The sequence below is a fragment of the Tubulanus polymorphus genome, chromosome 6 (assembly GCF_964204645.1).
Source record: "Tubulanus polymorphus chromosome 6, tnTubPoly1.2, whole genome shotgun sequence".
Taxonomy (NCBI): domain Eukaryota; kingdom Metazoa; phylum Nemertea; class Palaeonemertea; order Tubulaniformes; family Tubulanidae; genus Tubulanus; species Tubulanus polymorphus.
The window spans coordinates 15,417,015-15,431,240 of record NC_134030.1 but is presented as its reverse complement, the minus strand read 5'-3'; the positions used below and the strand labels follow the sequence as shown (position 1 = coordinate 15,431,240).

The window sequence follows — 14,226 nt, the reverse complement described above, 5'->3', positions numbered from 1 at the left end:
GTTCCCTTATGATATTGAATGGTGTGAAATTGAAGTGTCCCTAATGAAATATCTTTATGTAAGTTCAACTAACTTACCCAGTTAGTGATGATAGTTGAATAATTAACAAAATAATAGTTGGAATATCGTTTAGGACAAATTAGGATTTTACCGGGTAAGTTTTTTCCTAATAGGCTACCTTTTTGAAGAGCATGCATCCTGAGATACGTATACAAAAATTCGTTTGACGCTAAATGCAGAGTTTTCACGGTAGAAGATATTTGGACATCAATTAATCACGTGCAGGGGATGAAATGACAATTTGTCACTGCTGAGCTTATTTTCCTTCACTGAACTTTTTCTAAGTTTTTTCAATATTCTCTAATCCGACAGTATATACGCTGCGTACTAACTGTACACAATTTCGGGTTTGGGTTGTTTTTGAAAAAAAAACAGATACCCAGAAAATTGTAATTTTTGGGTTCTTGAAAACGGTCAATATGTTATAGCAGGTTAATGTAAAACCGCATAGAATAGCTACAATAAACAACATGTATCCAGGAAAATATATATTTCAGAACACGATCGATTTCACTGAATTTAGCCTCATCATGTAGGATAAAATGAACTTCTGTTGATATTGCGATTGTGCTGTCGTTAGCTGTCGCATAGCTTATTCGACTCGCTATCGAAAGTAACACAACAATGGTCACATGTGTCAATGAACTTATCGCTATTCGAAGTAATGTGCGTATTGAAAAATTTCTCAAGCACTTCGAATTTCCGATTGCTTAAACGCCAAATTTGCATTCGAAATATTAAGCCGATCTATTCTAATTCATACCTGGTCGTGTTATAAGCAATTCAAGCGTTTAGTTTGTACTTTAAAATAAAATGAAATAGATTGATTGATGAAATACAAATCAAGTCAAACAAACTCAACTAACTGACTACTGCTGAGTTATTTGTATTTGATGAAAGAACATATTCTAGTTACTGACATTGGCTCGAACCTTGATTATTGTCTAAGTTGTACTATAACTAACATGCCAATGGATGTGTACATGCGCCTCTCTGATTGGCTAGAATCCTTGCATTCGATAGAAACTGACGGCATCAGTGAACTAACGGGGAAATTAGAATTGTATGTTTGACCACGGATTCTTCGTTTTTGAGTCCATGGTTTTGGCTCTGGTTTTATCGTGAGTTTGATTAACGTACATTGTAGAGAACAATGGTGGGGATTCGAATAACGTGCATCCTTTATTCAGAAAGAGTATCATTACGTATATACATATAGAAATTAATACAATAACTTTAATCAGAATTATCTCATCACGCAGAACCAGTGAAATAGCCGTTGTAAAGCCGCAAAGTAAATTGAATGAATGAGTAGTGCTCACGCATTTGTTTCCATTTCATAAGAATCAATTCCAAACAGATGAATCAGATTCGAATTTTTGCTTCTTCGTTATGCGAAGTTTTTTTGTTTATATCGGGGACTCTTATATGATTTAGGTTTTAGAGTCCATGGTTATATGAATATCTTATGATTTCTCAACTTTCATCAAATACTTAGGAATGCCATTGAAAGATTTTCAAACCATTGAACGTTTGGGTAAAAGGTTCTGCTAAATTTGATTACCATCGGCTTTTTAGATAATTTCCACGAAGGTCACAATTTTAGTGATTTGACCTTGGGAGGTTTAAACCTCCCGAATCCAATTTGCGAAATATCGGTCCTCTTTGTCGGCGGTAATGAAAGAATACATAGAGCGAAGTTTCTATTGTGCGCCGGCCGCATTTTGTTCACGAATAGCTTACGTAATAAATTGAAAGTCGAGATCACAGGCGGATATAGCGCTCTATGGCCCACGCTCAATTCATAAACTGGTCCGCAAATAAAGTGTTTAGAAGTATAATTGACACGTTTGTACGATTTTGCGCTGTAAATTTATCATTTTTCAGGACTCAAGGACCAGAAATTGGCAATATTTTTGATACAAACTGAGAAAGTATCAAAACATTTGGGAACGTGTTTATTGCCTCCGGATTATTCGGTAGGAATTCCCAGGAATTCTATGTTGGCTGATACCAGTAGACTGTATCCATATTTGTATTGAAATTAAAATTCAAATATTATGACGAGGGCGCCCGGGTGCGCTCCGTGTCAAAATTGAATTAGTTGTATTATTAGTCGTAAGTATAATCTAATTAATAGTTGAATCAGGATGCGTATGTCCTGTTGAATTATCAGAAAGTTTTGATTTATAGTAGTAAGTGATTAAGATATCATTACATAAGAAATATGAAAATTTAGTATCATAATACTTAGTTCGTTAGTGAACTCATGGCCTGGTCATGAGTTACGGAAATAAGGATAATCGTGACAATTGCTGATATTAATAATTGTAATTGACATGACATCGGCTTTAGCCTGACTATTAAAGTATCCGGTACTTATTATCGATAGTTTAAAGAAAAGTCATAAATTATTATTGCGAAAAAAAAGAAGTTATTGTTAATAATAACAATGAAACAAATACTGTTTGAATAAATACTGTTAATTCGTATATGTTTGAATAATCTCTGTATTATTACCATATTAATTGTAGGATACCCGTATCGGATGTGTTGGAATGAGACCGCCGAAGATACGATAGCACTAAGATGGAAGAATGCCTTCTTCTGTCAACCGCAATAGATGTTGATGAGTACCCCCCTGATAGTGACCATATGGAGATGGGGACTTGTTGGGAGGTATCCTGAAACTCTATTCGTCGCAACTGATAGTTTGAAAAACCAGCAACTGGTATGCTCTGGCCGAGATGGGTGATATTAATTCACCGATTCGTCAATTAACGAGGAAAAATGAACAACTATATACAGCCTACAACAACGATCTAGGGCGTTGCCGTTTCAACGGGATGGAATCATGCTCCATGATTAGTCATGCGATTCTGGCCATTGGTAGTGGTGTTTGTCACTCTCGAAGACTTGCTATATACTCACAAACTTAAGTGATGAAGGGTGGACAAAGACACCTGGCCAACGCGATACGAAATATGAAGAAAAGTGATAATTTCCGTAGACATTTTAGCGGAGTAAAGCCGAGTGTGTTCAAGATGGCTCCCGTGTAGTTACATACAACATTCGATGGAATGTTGTTCGCTCAAGCCGTAAGATGCGAATACATTACTGTTCCGTTTCTATATTAACTGTGGAGAAAAGACTCCGATATAGTAACCGTAGTACTATAGCGTCTATGAATAGCGAGCAAGTATCAGCTGAACATAAATGCGTTTTGCCGTACTATCAACGTAGCAGTACGCGCTGCGAGGAACTGCGGTGGATGACGTCATTCGTCCGTCCATGACGTACCTTGTTGTGTCTGGTAGCTGTTGCGTCACTTCGCGGTAAATTCAAAACTCAAACTGTGAACTGTTTTGTGCTTAACTTTCGACTGTTTAGTGTGCGGGGACAGCGGTCTCGAATGAACTTTTTTCCGATTGGGTATCCAGAACTTTAAATGCGGTTTTATGATAAACTATATCATGAACTTTAATACGCGTTGTAGTGTCGAACTCTAAGAAATAGTTACTCGTTATAATGAATTGTTTACTAATGTTCTTTTTCAGGATTTGTTCTAGAGGTATCAGCGGGATATTCACGAGTTGGTTTAAATTCAAAATTTCGGGACGAAATTTAAACTGGATAGGGAGTGTTGATCCAAAGATAGATTTTCGTAGTATTTGAAAATGTTCGTAGTATTTAGAAATGTTCTTAATGTTGTTTCCGTATGCGTGGGGGTTACGTTAAAGCCGTCAGACAAGAATGTACTAGTAGTAAGAATTACGAAAGTTCTTGTTTGATGCTTTCATCTACCAACGCAAACCATAAATCAGTCTATAAACAACAATTCTTTCTCGGTTCTTCTGCTGTGAGATCTGGCAAACATTCAGAAAATCTTTATATAAAACTTTTAAATAGTTGGAACCATATTTGGTTGGGTCGTAACAATGGAGTGTATTTATAATGAGGCTCGTGAAGGGATCACGCTGATACTTGATGATATTCCCGGCTATTTTCCGTAAAAGGAAAAACCGGAAGTTTATGAAGATGTGGTTGTTTTGCTTATCCTGTATTAAAATAGAATTAGTTAAATTGTAGATAAAATAATTAGTATAAGTATTTCAAATAATTTAAGAATTGATAATCAATCACAATGTATTCCGAATCGTAGTTAATTATAATAATTAAAAAAGAAACAATGAATTTGTACTGTAATTAGAAAAGAAAACAAAGTTTTGAAAAGATATTAAATTTGAGTAATCTAGATGTTGTTAAAGAACAAATTGTTAATAATCGCTAATGTTTTAGAAAAATTAATTTGTGTTAAATGTTAAAACTAGCTGTCTGAAGTTTCTGTTGTCTGTATGCGCTCGTTGGTAATTCACAGACAATAGCTGCTCTCTCAACAACGACTAGCAAGGAGTGAGTAAATCACAACGCGTCATGACAGGAGGGTTGGAAGGAAAAAGTTAGTTTAGCAAATCAGTTTTGAAAATAATTTTAGATCAGCGAATCATTAAGGCCAAATTCTATATGACCAAAACAGTCATGACAGTAAGGTTGCTGCTCCTTGCCAAAAAGTCGAGTGGGAGAGTCGGTATTTTAAGAATGCCGATTCTTTCTATAAAAAGGACCCGCATCTTGAGAGAGCAGTCAATCGGGAGAATCTGTACCTTAGTAAGACGAGTGTCGACAGCAGGACAGGAGAAGCTTCGGAACGATAGGGATTCATATACAATAGGGATTAGGAAAATCATTCTTTGTTCAAGGTAAATAAAATATATTATCTTCAATATTATCATCCGGTATTTCAATTTATTCATTCGGATTTGTGCACGGACACGTTCTCTCGCCAGGGCCTTACTCAAGTATTTAATAGATAACGATTAAAGAGAGGATTGTGACCGGTGTATCAATACCTTGACAATATTATCAAACCACATATTCCTTCTAATTACATGCTAGACAGTACCTCCAGTTTTTTGGAGCGATTGAAACAATTCTATTTCAAACCTACTGATATACTGATCAGCTTTGATATCGTGTCACTTTTTACTGATGTACCATTGGGACAAACTATCAATATTATAGCAGACCATATCTATGGATCGACTACTAAACCAGATTTTGATAAGGCTACCTTTAAACAACTTATGAAAATAGCAACAAGTGGAATCTTTATGTATCGCGAAAGATTTTTCGACAGGTAGATGGAGTTACAATGGGCAGCCCTCTAGGGCCCACTATGGCTAATTTCTGTTTGGCTTATTTTGAATCTAAGCTGCTAGATGATTGTTCAGGGAAAAGTTTCGCGCCATCGTTATACCTACGTTATGTTGATGATATTTTCTGTGTACTCAGACGTGATTCAATACATGCATCTTTCCTGGAGAAACTAAATGCACTACACCCTAATCTTAAATTTACTTCAGAAATAGGGCCGTCTACACTTCCATTTCTAGATACGTATATTTCGCTCCCAGCAACGGATGATGGTACCTTCACTTCTCATGTATTTAGAAAATCAACTTACACTAGCTTGATTCTAAACTTTTCAGCTATGTGTCCTCAAAAATGGAAATTTGGTTTAATCCAATGTCTGCTCCATAGAGCATATACCATAAGCAGTAGTTGGTTTGTTTTTTCACAAGAAATTGATTTCCTAAAAAACGTTTTCCACAAAAATGGCTACCCACAAGATTTGTTTAATTCGTGTCTTAGAAGATTTTTGAATAGCAAATGTAGTGATGTTACTCCCGCTAGTATGGTCAGGGAAGATAAGGTCGAAACACTTTTTTTCGTTCCTTACATAGGCCTCCCTTCGATTATATTTAGCAGAAAACTCAAGAGTCTATTCAAACAATATTTCAACGTGGATATTCGTATTGTCTTTACTTCTTTCAAAATTAGGAACTACTTTTCACTTAAGTCCCATACTCCTTCACCCTTGTTGGCCAATGTTATTTATAAATTTAAATGTTTGCGTGATGCAAATAACACATACATTGGTAAAACAATGCGACATTTGGCCAAAAGGGTAAAGGAGCATGGAACTTCACCTTCAGCAATTAAGGAACATTTAACATCATGTATAAATTGTGCATCAAATTTTTAAAAAACAACTTTTCAATCGTTGATTCTGGAAAAAATGACTTTGAAATCACCATCAAAGAGGCATTATATATAAAATCCAAAAAACCAAGTATTAACAAACAACTTTCCACACATGGTGTCTCATTTTTACTGAACGTATTTTGATATGTTTATAACCCATTTGTACTTTGTAAACTAGGCCACTTCACGCCTGCATGATATTCTCTGTAATTAGTAACAGTATACTATACATAGTTTGTATCTTTTCATGTCATTTCTTGAAAAGGACTCGAAGAGATGAGTCGAAATCGATTGAAACGTTTGAACATGTAAATAAACTCATTATCATCACGAAGATTGTGATAGTTGCGTTCTTATTATTATCTAAATATTCAAATGACCTTAGTGTCAAACTCAATTCTTTCAATATCGGCTGCATAAACTATGGTACTCTAATAAATCATTTAATATATGCCGACGACATTTGCATTTTTTGTCCGTCTGCAAAGGGTCTACAAACTCTAATCAATATTTGTAATAACTATGCAAGCCAGCATGACATAACATTTAATATAGATAAAACTCAGTGTATAGTTTTTAAGCCATCTGGCTTCGTTTTCTATGGCAATGTTGTGCCGCCAGTGTATATGAATAATTGCCTCATAAAATATGTAAATGATTTTAAAATATCTAGGATATTACATTTCATTTGCTTTATCTGATGATGCAGACATGAATTATCAAACCAAATTGCTCTGCATCCGTGCAAATTCTATTATCCGTAAATTTTCTTCCTGCAGCAATGTTGTGAAAAATAAACTGTTTTCTAGCTATTGTACGTCTTTTTATAGTATGCCTATTTGGTCAAATTTTTCTAAACAAACTTACAACCGCTTACGTGTGTGTTTCAATAATGCGTTCAGGCGCCTGCATCATTTTGAACCGGGGTGTAGTGCTTCCGCAATGTTTTTCAATAATCATGTGAAAAGCTTCGGCGAGATTTACCGCAAAATAGTCTACTCTTTTAAATCCGGTATTCTGTCTCATCCAAACACTCTTGTTCGATCGATCTCTAGCTCAATTTCATTCTACTTTTCATCACTATTTAAAACATGGGACAGGATACTGTACACATAATAAAGTCGTGTCCTTAAAACAGTGCTATGTATTTTGTATATTTATCATTATAATATTTTTGTAAAAAAATTTGTTATATGGACATATGTCTGAAATAAAACATAATAATAATAATATACTACGGTGTGCAGTTATGGACACCCTATGTTTGTCCAGAAGGACCGGCCAGAAGTTCATCCAACCACGTTTGCAGCATGCATGACCAGCACTACGAAGGCCACAGAAGATTACACATACTTGGCCAGCCAGCTTAAGCATTTTGCTGCAGTACAAAGCCTTATTTATGGGACTGATGGAGAGCTGGTATGGGGTCAGTGTTCCCGATAAGCGGAAACAGCACAAGCATTAAATTACGGTGCTTTGTTTATGTCCATTCAGATCTTGCTGCGGAATTAAAAAAACTAGGTATTGATGACATCAAAGCGTCAAAAATAATAAAATCAATATTGGGCGATGAAAAGTCTGATCGGAGAGTTGGAGGCCTGGTTGATTGTAATAAACAGGAATTCGAAAGCGAGTTTAAGAAATTGGCATCAACTTGGCCAGATAAGTTTGTAGAATACATGAATAGTACAAATCTCCGGGTTCGATCTCTGAAAGATACATTACTTTTGAACATGGGCAAAGATGCAAGAATAGCCGCAGGATTAGGTGACCCTCCATCAAAGTTTTGTAATCAGCGTGCTGAAGCCATCAATAATGTTCTGAAGTCGGCGGTCGGAAGACAAAAGTAGAACTAAGCATGTTATTTGACTATGTTTATGAAAACATTGTGAAACCTCAAAGGCAGGAGTTGGTGAAGACCTTATATTGCCAAGGTGAATACAGACTTTCTCCAGATTTCCAACATCTTGCAGTCTCGGAAGCAAAGTGGCAACAGGTGACATGCCACCAGCGTCAGCGGTATATAAAAAAAGTATTGGACATGAAATTTGAATTACCGAGTGATAACGCAAACAATAGAAAAAAATTGTCTATTCAACCATCAGAAGTAGACCAGCTAAGTTGTCGCTGTTCATGTCATTCGATCCATTTGGGATCGTGCTGAGTTCATTCTTGGCAGTGAAAAAAAATTACATAAAGATGTGTCCATCGTCCCTGAAAACGGAAAAACCTTCATCGTCAAGCATGGCAAAAGTTATACTTGCAGCTGTCGCGAGTACGTCAAAATAAAACTGTGCTGTCATGTACTAGTCTCCAGTGAATCTCGGGGTGAGCTCCAGTACGTATTAACGAATTATACATACAAAACAGAAATGCAACTGAACCAAAATCAAATTATGTCGGAGAAAAGGGATCTAAACGAAGACGAGGAAAGAATAATGTTTCTGCACAACCCATTATGGTGACTGAGGCACCAAGTGAAGTTTGTGGTACAAACAGCAGTGTTGACCTTAATGTGCAACGCCCATTTTTATTTAGGGAAATTTGGCATAATGAGGAACCATTTCATTTAGTGTTGAACAAGGAAATCAAGAAAAAAAATCCTGTCTGCGAAGTTGCAAATGTTCGGTTCCACTAAAAGCTATCTCACCTACAAACATTGTCATTTCACATCAAGAGCGTTATTACAGACCTGAAAAACGTGATGACGGTACGACAGCAATGGTACCAACTTATAACAAGATGGCCACCCGTTATTATTGCATTTCAAAGCACTGCCTTCTGAAGAGACACCCGTACTTTTGGAATGCCCTACTGAAGATAGGTATTTCGCTTGACGTACAGCAGCTTGCTTTATTGAAATCTAAGCTTCAATATAGGGGATTGTGATTATCATAGTCTCTGTACATGTATAACTGAAATCACCACATCTGACATGGTATAGGAGTCCTTAAAGGTCATTAGCACGTTATTTTTGTGTGCATTCATTGTCAATATATAGGTTTAAAATATATAATAGCAACATTAAAATCTCTCAGATGTCACTGCATGCGACATATTTTCTAATTTTTGTGTTCATATTTCCGTCGCTTTCAATCGTATGTTTACATGACGTAAGTTCTACAGAGTTCCGATAGGCGGCGCCACGCAGCCTATTGCGAGTGACGTCATTTGATTCGGAAGTGCAAGCGTGGTTCATAACAAACAAGCTCTCCATCGTGTATTCGCATTTCACGTGGCATATTTTCCCGGTAATTTTAAAATGTCGTCCGATCAAAACACGTCTAGTAGCGACTTAGATGATGATGCAATACCTGAAGTGTCGATTCGCAAATGGGAAGTATTGCCGTATCAGTTTGAACCAGTCGTGCGCCCAGAAGATAATACCGGCACCGGTACTGAACATGCTGAACAAACTCCTGGTCCGACCGATACCGATTCCGATTCATCTACGGAAAGCGAAGATGATCATTCTTTGAGGATTGATAACCTTGACTGGTAATATTTTAACTTAAATTCTATTGCTATCAAATCAAAAAATCACACGAAGCGTACAGTAGTAAATAGTGGAAAAAGTGAATTAACCGAACTAATAGACCGAGAAATGTGCGGATTCTGTAAAAGGTGCACTTCGCCGTTGGTACTATAATGTGGATCGAAACCTAATAATAAACAATGCAACAATATTTTTCAGGTGCTCTTGTAGATGCAGCACAACGCGAGTGTATTTATGCAGTACTATGCAGACAGCTGAAGAGTGTATCTGTTGTCGGGAAATACCAATACTGCAGTATATCATGGAAAAGTCGAACTGTAGCTGTATTACAGAAACTCATGGCTTCATTGTGAACTGCCTTGAAGCAGATGTTTTAACGGTGTCATTCTATGAATATAGTGAGTTAAATGGACCAATTGGAGATGAAGAACCAGTCCACGAGTAAGTTGGTTCAAATAATTTGTAATAAATTTTATTTTAGAAAATTATAAATCAACATTCATATGTATAAACATTTTAATTCAATGTGTAAAACACAATTCAGCGCAAGATTTGGATTCTTCAGTCAGTTCTGGAAATAAACAAAACAAAATTGTAAAATTTGCGTTTATTTTACAGATTATACAGACTAGTGGCATATAGGAGATTTGTTCGGTGGGTGTGGCAGAAACTCGGCAAAGAGAATAGACGGATTCTACCATCTTGTGTTGTTTCGAAAATAAGAATGACCTGGCCCTCACAAGATAATATGTATAAGGGGTTTCAATATCCAGCATTAAATGATTCATAAATTGAATATGTTGAATTCTTATTTTATTCAAATTTTCAATACTTGCCGTAGGTAAGTTAAATCGACTACGATGGGCCAACACTATGTCTTCCTTTTCAGCAGTTTTCTCGTAGACATCAGTAAGAGTACCTTTACAGGCTTGGATGGTTTGCCGCATGCGTATAGCATTTTTGTGTGTCCCTGTTTCGAGCCTGATAGTCCACACATTGTCCATTAATTCCAATATGTATTCTGTAAAAAATGTACTTCATGATAAATGGAAGCCAACATTGGTGTCTATTGCATTGTTGAAGTTTTCTGAAGAAACTTGCCATATGTTGCTGGTGTTTTTACTTCTTTCGCGGTGGGCAATCCAGCCTTGAATTTAGGGTAGGAGACACTCCATCTCGCTTCACCAGTTTTCTTGTTCACTGCCTGATCTCTCGATGAATTCTCATTAAAATGCAAAACTGATAAGAACAATCTGAAATTTCAAAATCAAACATTTCATTGCAAACTTATAAAATATGAAAAATAAATTATGATTTGAAGTTGAAAATAAACATACTTAGCTTGCATTGAATCAAAAAAGTAATGTAAAAATTTAGAGGCAAAGAAACACACAACTCTGTGGTAGGATTCGACAGACGATGTCTGCTAACCGGGAGAGAGAATCTTCATATCATTCACTAGGCGGGTGTTCACCTGCAACACTGCAGTTCTTCTTTATTGACAAATTTACAATTTTCTTGTATATTCCTTATGAAAATATAGATGTAAAATATAGAGCTCATACACACTGATAAGACATCAAAGCAAAATTATGAATATTAACCTTTTGAAACATGCCAGACATCAAACCAGTGTTTAATATCGGGTAAGTCTTTGCGAATGTATTTTCTTATTTGGATGTGCCTGTCAGTCACGAGTGAGGAGATTTTCATGCCATTCGTTTTCAAAAATTCAATGGACCGCTTGAGCCCTTCGAGTTCCATCGCATTAGAATTCGTGACTTCACTGGACTGCAAATAAAATAAAACGTCTACATCTATCTTGTATATCAAACCCCACTTGAGAAATACTGGTGGATGGGAAGTTAATAATTCACCTGGACAAGCTGAACGTCTAGAACGTTTGTTTCTAAGTCCATTAGAGAATACGAACCAAACTTGGCGGTATGTCCTGGAGAGCAACAGCGGGCATCTCCCCCAAGCGTGAGATTTTTTGATTTAAGTTCATTAAACATGGACTGTTGTTTTGATTTCCACAGTTTCGAGATTGCAGGGATGAGATATGCAGTCTGCATCACTGAATATGCTCTCTGCTTAATCATGCAAATATTGAAATTCGCACACATAAGAAATCGTGCGGGCCAAATATCACTTAAGTAAATGGCGGCTGCCATTGAAAGATTCCCCAGCGGCATCCTTCCGTGCATAGGTTGAGAAAACCAAGTTTTCTGATGTTTTTCAGGGCCTTTACATCGAGTTTCTACACAGAGACAAGATCCTAAGACACGCTTCTTGACGATTTCACATGAAGCCAGACAGATGGTACATATTTGAAAAAGAGTCTGGATGCAGCTGAAGAAACATAAATACTGTTCCTGCATTAATGGACATGTGTTTTCTGCATGAATAACATCATTCCAATCATCATCTTCATTGCTCAAATCATCCGTGAAAGAATCCCTAGAAATGAAAAATATTTTAATGACTACCCGGTATTCATTTTTTGGATACAGCTCTAAGATTTTATGTACTTACTCCTCACCACCGACAATCCAAGTGGGATCATTTCTAAAATCATCAGCATCCATGTAATCATCATCGTCGTCGTCGTCGTCATCGTCATCTTCACCCACCAAAAGCAGACACTGAACACCGACATCCATTGTTCGCGGAGTTGCCTGACATTGTTGGGATGATTGTGCTGGTTTTATGCTACACTGAATGCTCGCCATTCTCCGTGCCTAATCCAAAGGAAAAATATCACAAATAAATCGAAGTATTGATAGGAAAGTAGTGTACAAACACAAAAACACACTAACTATATAAATCTGAGTCGATTGAGTGCGAAAAGGCAGGGCTTTGTCATCAACATTCAACATTGTTGTCAATGTTGATGTAGATTTTTGATCGTTAGGCCTGAAAATATCTGGGCTGTTAGGTCGTGACCGTTTGGCAGGATTCACCGGAGTGCTTGTTAGTATGTCTGAAAACGAAGGACCCTCCTCCTCCTCGACAGTTGAGGAAACAGGAATCGTTACGTCATCCGTCACATCTTCGTTTCTGTCCATTTCATCCTCATTCACATTTTCGGGGAAAAGTTCCTTCATCAGCTATAAAAACATATATTAAATCCTATATTAAATCATTGTCGCTTAGAACAAATTCGATTGATGGGTGGGTAGGCCTAATGAAATGACTACTGACTGTCAACGAATGTCAAATGAATCACACAATTTTCATCGGTATGTAGCGGAAAATCCCTTGCCGTAGTTGTTTTTCGGGGTGTTTTCTTCTGCAAAGCTCCTCCGCCACCCTGCGCGTGGTTGATTTTATAAATTATAGTTTTGTATTTCCGGTGTTGGAAATGGTCGGTCGGTTTTGGGCGGTAATTAGCGCAACTTTTCTAAATCTCCCCTTTTTGCAATTTTGTCCGATCATTTCCCACACCTTTAAATTATCGTATCGCTTTGAAATTTGTACAGAATGTATAAACCTTGGATCAAAATGTTTTCACGTATTTTTCTTATCGTTCCGTCCATTTATAACTTAATTATATTAGGTTTTATATAAAAATTACCTCCTCTCGCTCTAATGTCCGCCATTTTGTTGTAATGTGACGTCACGTTGCTCGCATTCCTGACGTCATTGTGGCACTCAGCCAATCAGCGCTGAGTGCAGCGTGACGTCACCTTGCATTTTTTTGAATTGAGAAAGTGAGTTCGCTCAAATTATCTGAGGTACGTAGTTCAACCCGGCGCCGAGTCCTCTTGGCGTCGGGTAGGACCTTCGTTACGAAGACTATTGCTTAATGATCTTGTGCTCTGGGTCAACTTGGCGACCTATAATCACTTTGATTCCCTTTTGACTTTAATAGATCAACCTGGCGATCTATTAAATCTCGTTTTATATAGGTCAACGTGGCGACCTATATATAAATTCTGAAATGCCGTCAGTTCAACGTTATCGGGGTCAACTCGGCGACCCGGTTCTGTCAATTCTTTTCTTGACACATGATCTTTGAGCTTAATTTATGTATATATCCGTAGACATAATAAGCTCGACCTTTTTAAATTCCGAGCAAATGCAATAATTAGATTATTTATTAGATTGTTAAAAATAATGAATCAGAGCAAGTTTTCTACGTTGATTTTTAAAAGTTTATTCTGTTTAATTATAGAATATAATATACATTTCATTTATATGAACGTACGAGTTAAATTTGGAAAATATTATTAATATATATTGAATTTTAAAACTCTCGTTTTCTCTGTCGCGAGTAGAGGAGGAGGCCTGTGTCCCTTTTATTCCCCCAATTTGTGTGTCACATGAGTCCATAGTAAGCTGGGGCAAGCCAAAGAAGCCGGTTGCGAGAGCTACGTGCTGGAGGCACTTGGAATGACACTTTACACCAGAGGATACCAGAGTAGAAGTAGGCGCCGGTGCTCGGGTGACCGTGTGATCTCGCGTCTTGTCAAGGGCCCTGACTTGACTGATCACACGGCGGACACTCGTCCTGACTGGTCTGGGGACCCATTCATCCAGCCATGGGGTTGTGGGGTACGATT

The 14,226-nt window shown here is 37.1% G+C and overlaps 2 protein-coding genes across 4 annotated transcripts; one reads left to right on the top strand and one right to left on the bottom strand.

The window, feature by feature from the left end:
- Nucleotides 1-9,396: 9,396 nt before the first annotated feature.
- LOC141907770 (P2X purinoceptor 7-like) lies at nucleotides 9,397-10,451 on the top strand. The gene is made up of 3 exons (XM_074797512.1): nucleotides 9,397-9,663; nucleotides 9,860-10,102; nucleotides 10,280-10,451. Exons 1-3 carry the CDS (start codon nucleotides 9,428-9,430, stop codon nucleotides 10,449-10,451), a joined length of 651 nt encoding a protein of 216 aa, XP_074653613.1. The 5' UTR covers nucleotides 9,397-9,427.
- A 145-nt stretch (nucleotides 10,452-10,596) lies between these two features.
- LOC141907572 (uncharacterized) lies at nucleotides 10,597-13,314 on the bottom strand. Of its 3 annotated transcripts, none has more exons than XM_074797252.1 (9): nucleotides 13,239-13,260; nucleotides 12,866-12,974; nucleotides 12,481-12,771; nucleotides 12,197-12,402; nucleotides 11,539-12,121; nucleotides 11,266-11,452; nucleotides 10,999-11,189; nucleotides 10,763-10,914; nucleotides 10,597-10,682 (listed from the first exon to the last, which is right to left on the bottom strand). In XM_074797252.1, the coding sequence occupies exons 3-7, from the start codon at nucleotides 12,766-12,768 to the stop codon at nucleotides 11,113-11,115; spliced, it is 1,341 nt and encodes a 446-aa protein (XP_074653353.1). In that variant the 5' UTR covers nucleotides 12,769-12,771; nucleotides 12,866-12,974; nucleotides 13,239-13,260; the 3' UTR covers nucleotides 10,597-10,682; nucleotides 10,763-10,914; nucleotides 10,999-11,112. The 3 variants fall into 3 exon arrangements, with proteins under 3 accessions (XP_074653353.1, XP_074653355.1, XP_074653354.1); XM_074797254.1 differs by having other exon boundaries at nucleotides 12,625-12,771; XM_074797253.1 differs by lacking the exon at nucleotides 12,866-12,974 and having other exon boundaries at nucleotides 13,239-13,314.
- Between the last annotated feature and the right edge of the window lie 912 nt (nucleotides 13,315-14,226).

Coding starts and splice junctions, on each gene's coding strand:
- LOC141907572 (XM_074797253.1), bottom strand. CDS start 12,768: ATGAAGGAACTTTTCCCCGAAAATGTGAATGAGGATGAAATGGACAGA. Junction 12,403..12,480: donor AATCGACTCAGATTTATATA/GTTAGTGTGTTT, acceptor CCTTTGGATTAG/GCACGGAGAATGGCGAGCAT. Junction 11,453..11,538: donor TAGACGTTCAGCTTGTCCAG/GTGAATTATTAA, acceptor TTTTATTTGCAG/TCCAGTGAAGTCACGAATTC.
- LOC141907770 (XM_074797512.1), top strand. CDS start 9,428: ATGTCGTCCGATCAAAACACGTCTAGTAGCGACTTAGATGATGATGCA. Junction 9,664..9,859: donor AGGATTGATAACCTTGACTG/GTAATATTTTAA, acceptor AATATTTTTCAG/GTGCTCTTGTAGATGCAGCA. Junction 10,103..10,279: donor GATGAAGAACCAGTCCACGA/GTAAGTTGGTTC, acceptor TTTATTTTACAG/ATTATACAGACTAGTGGCAT.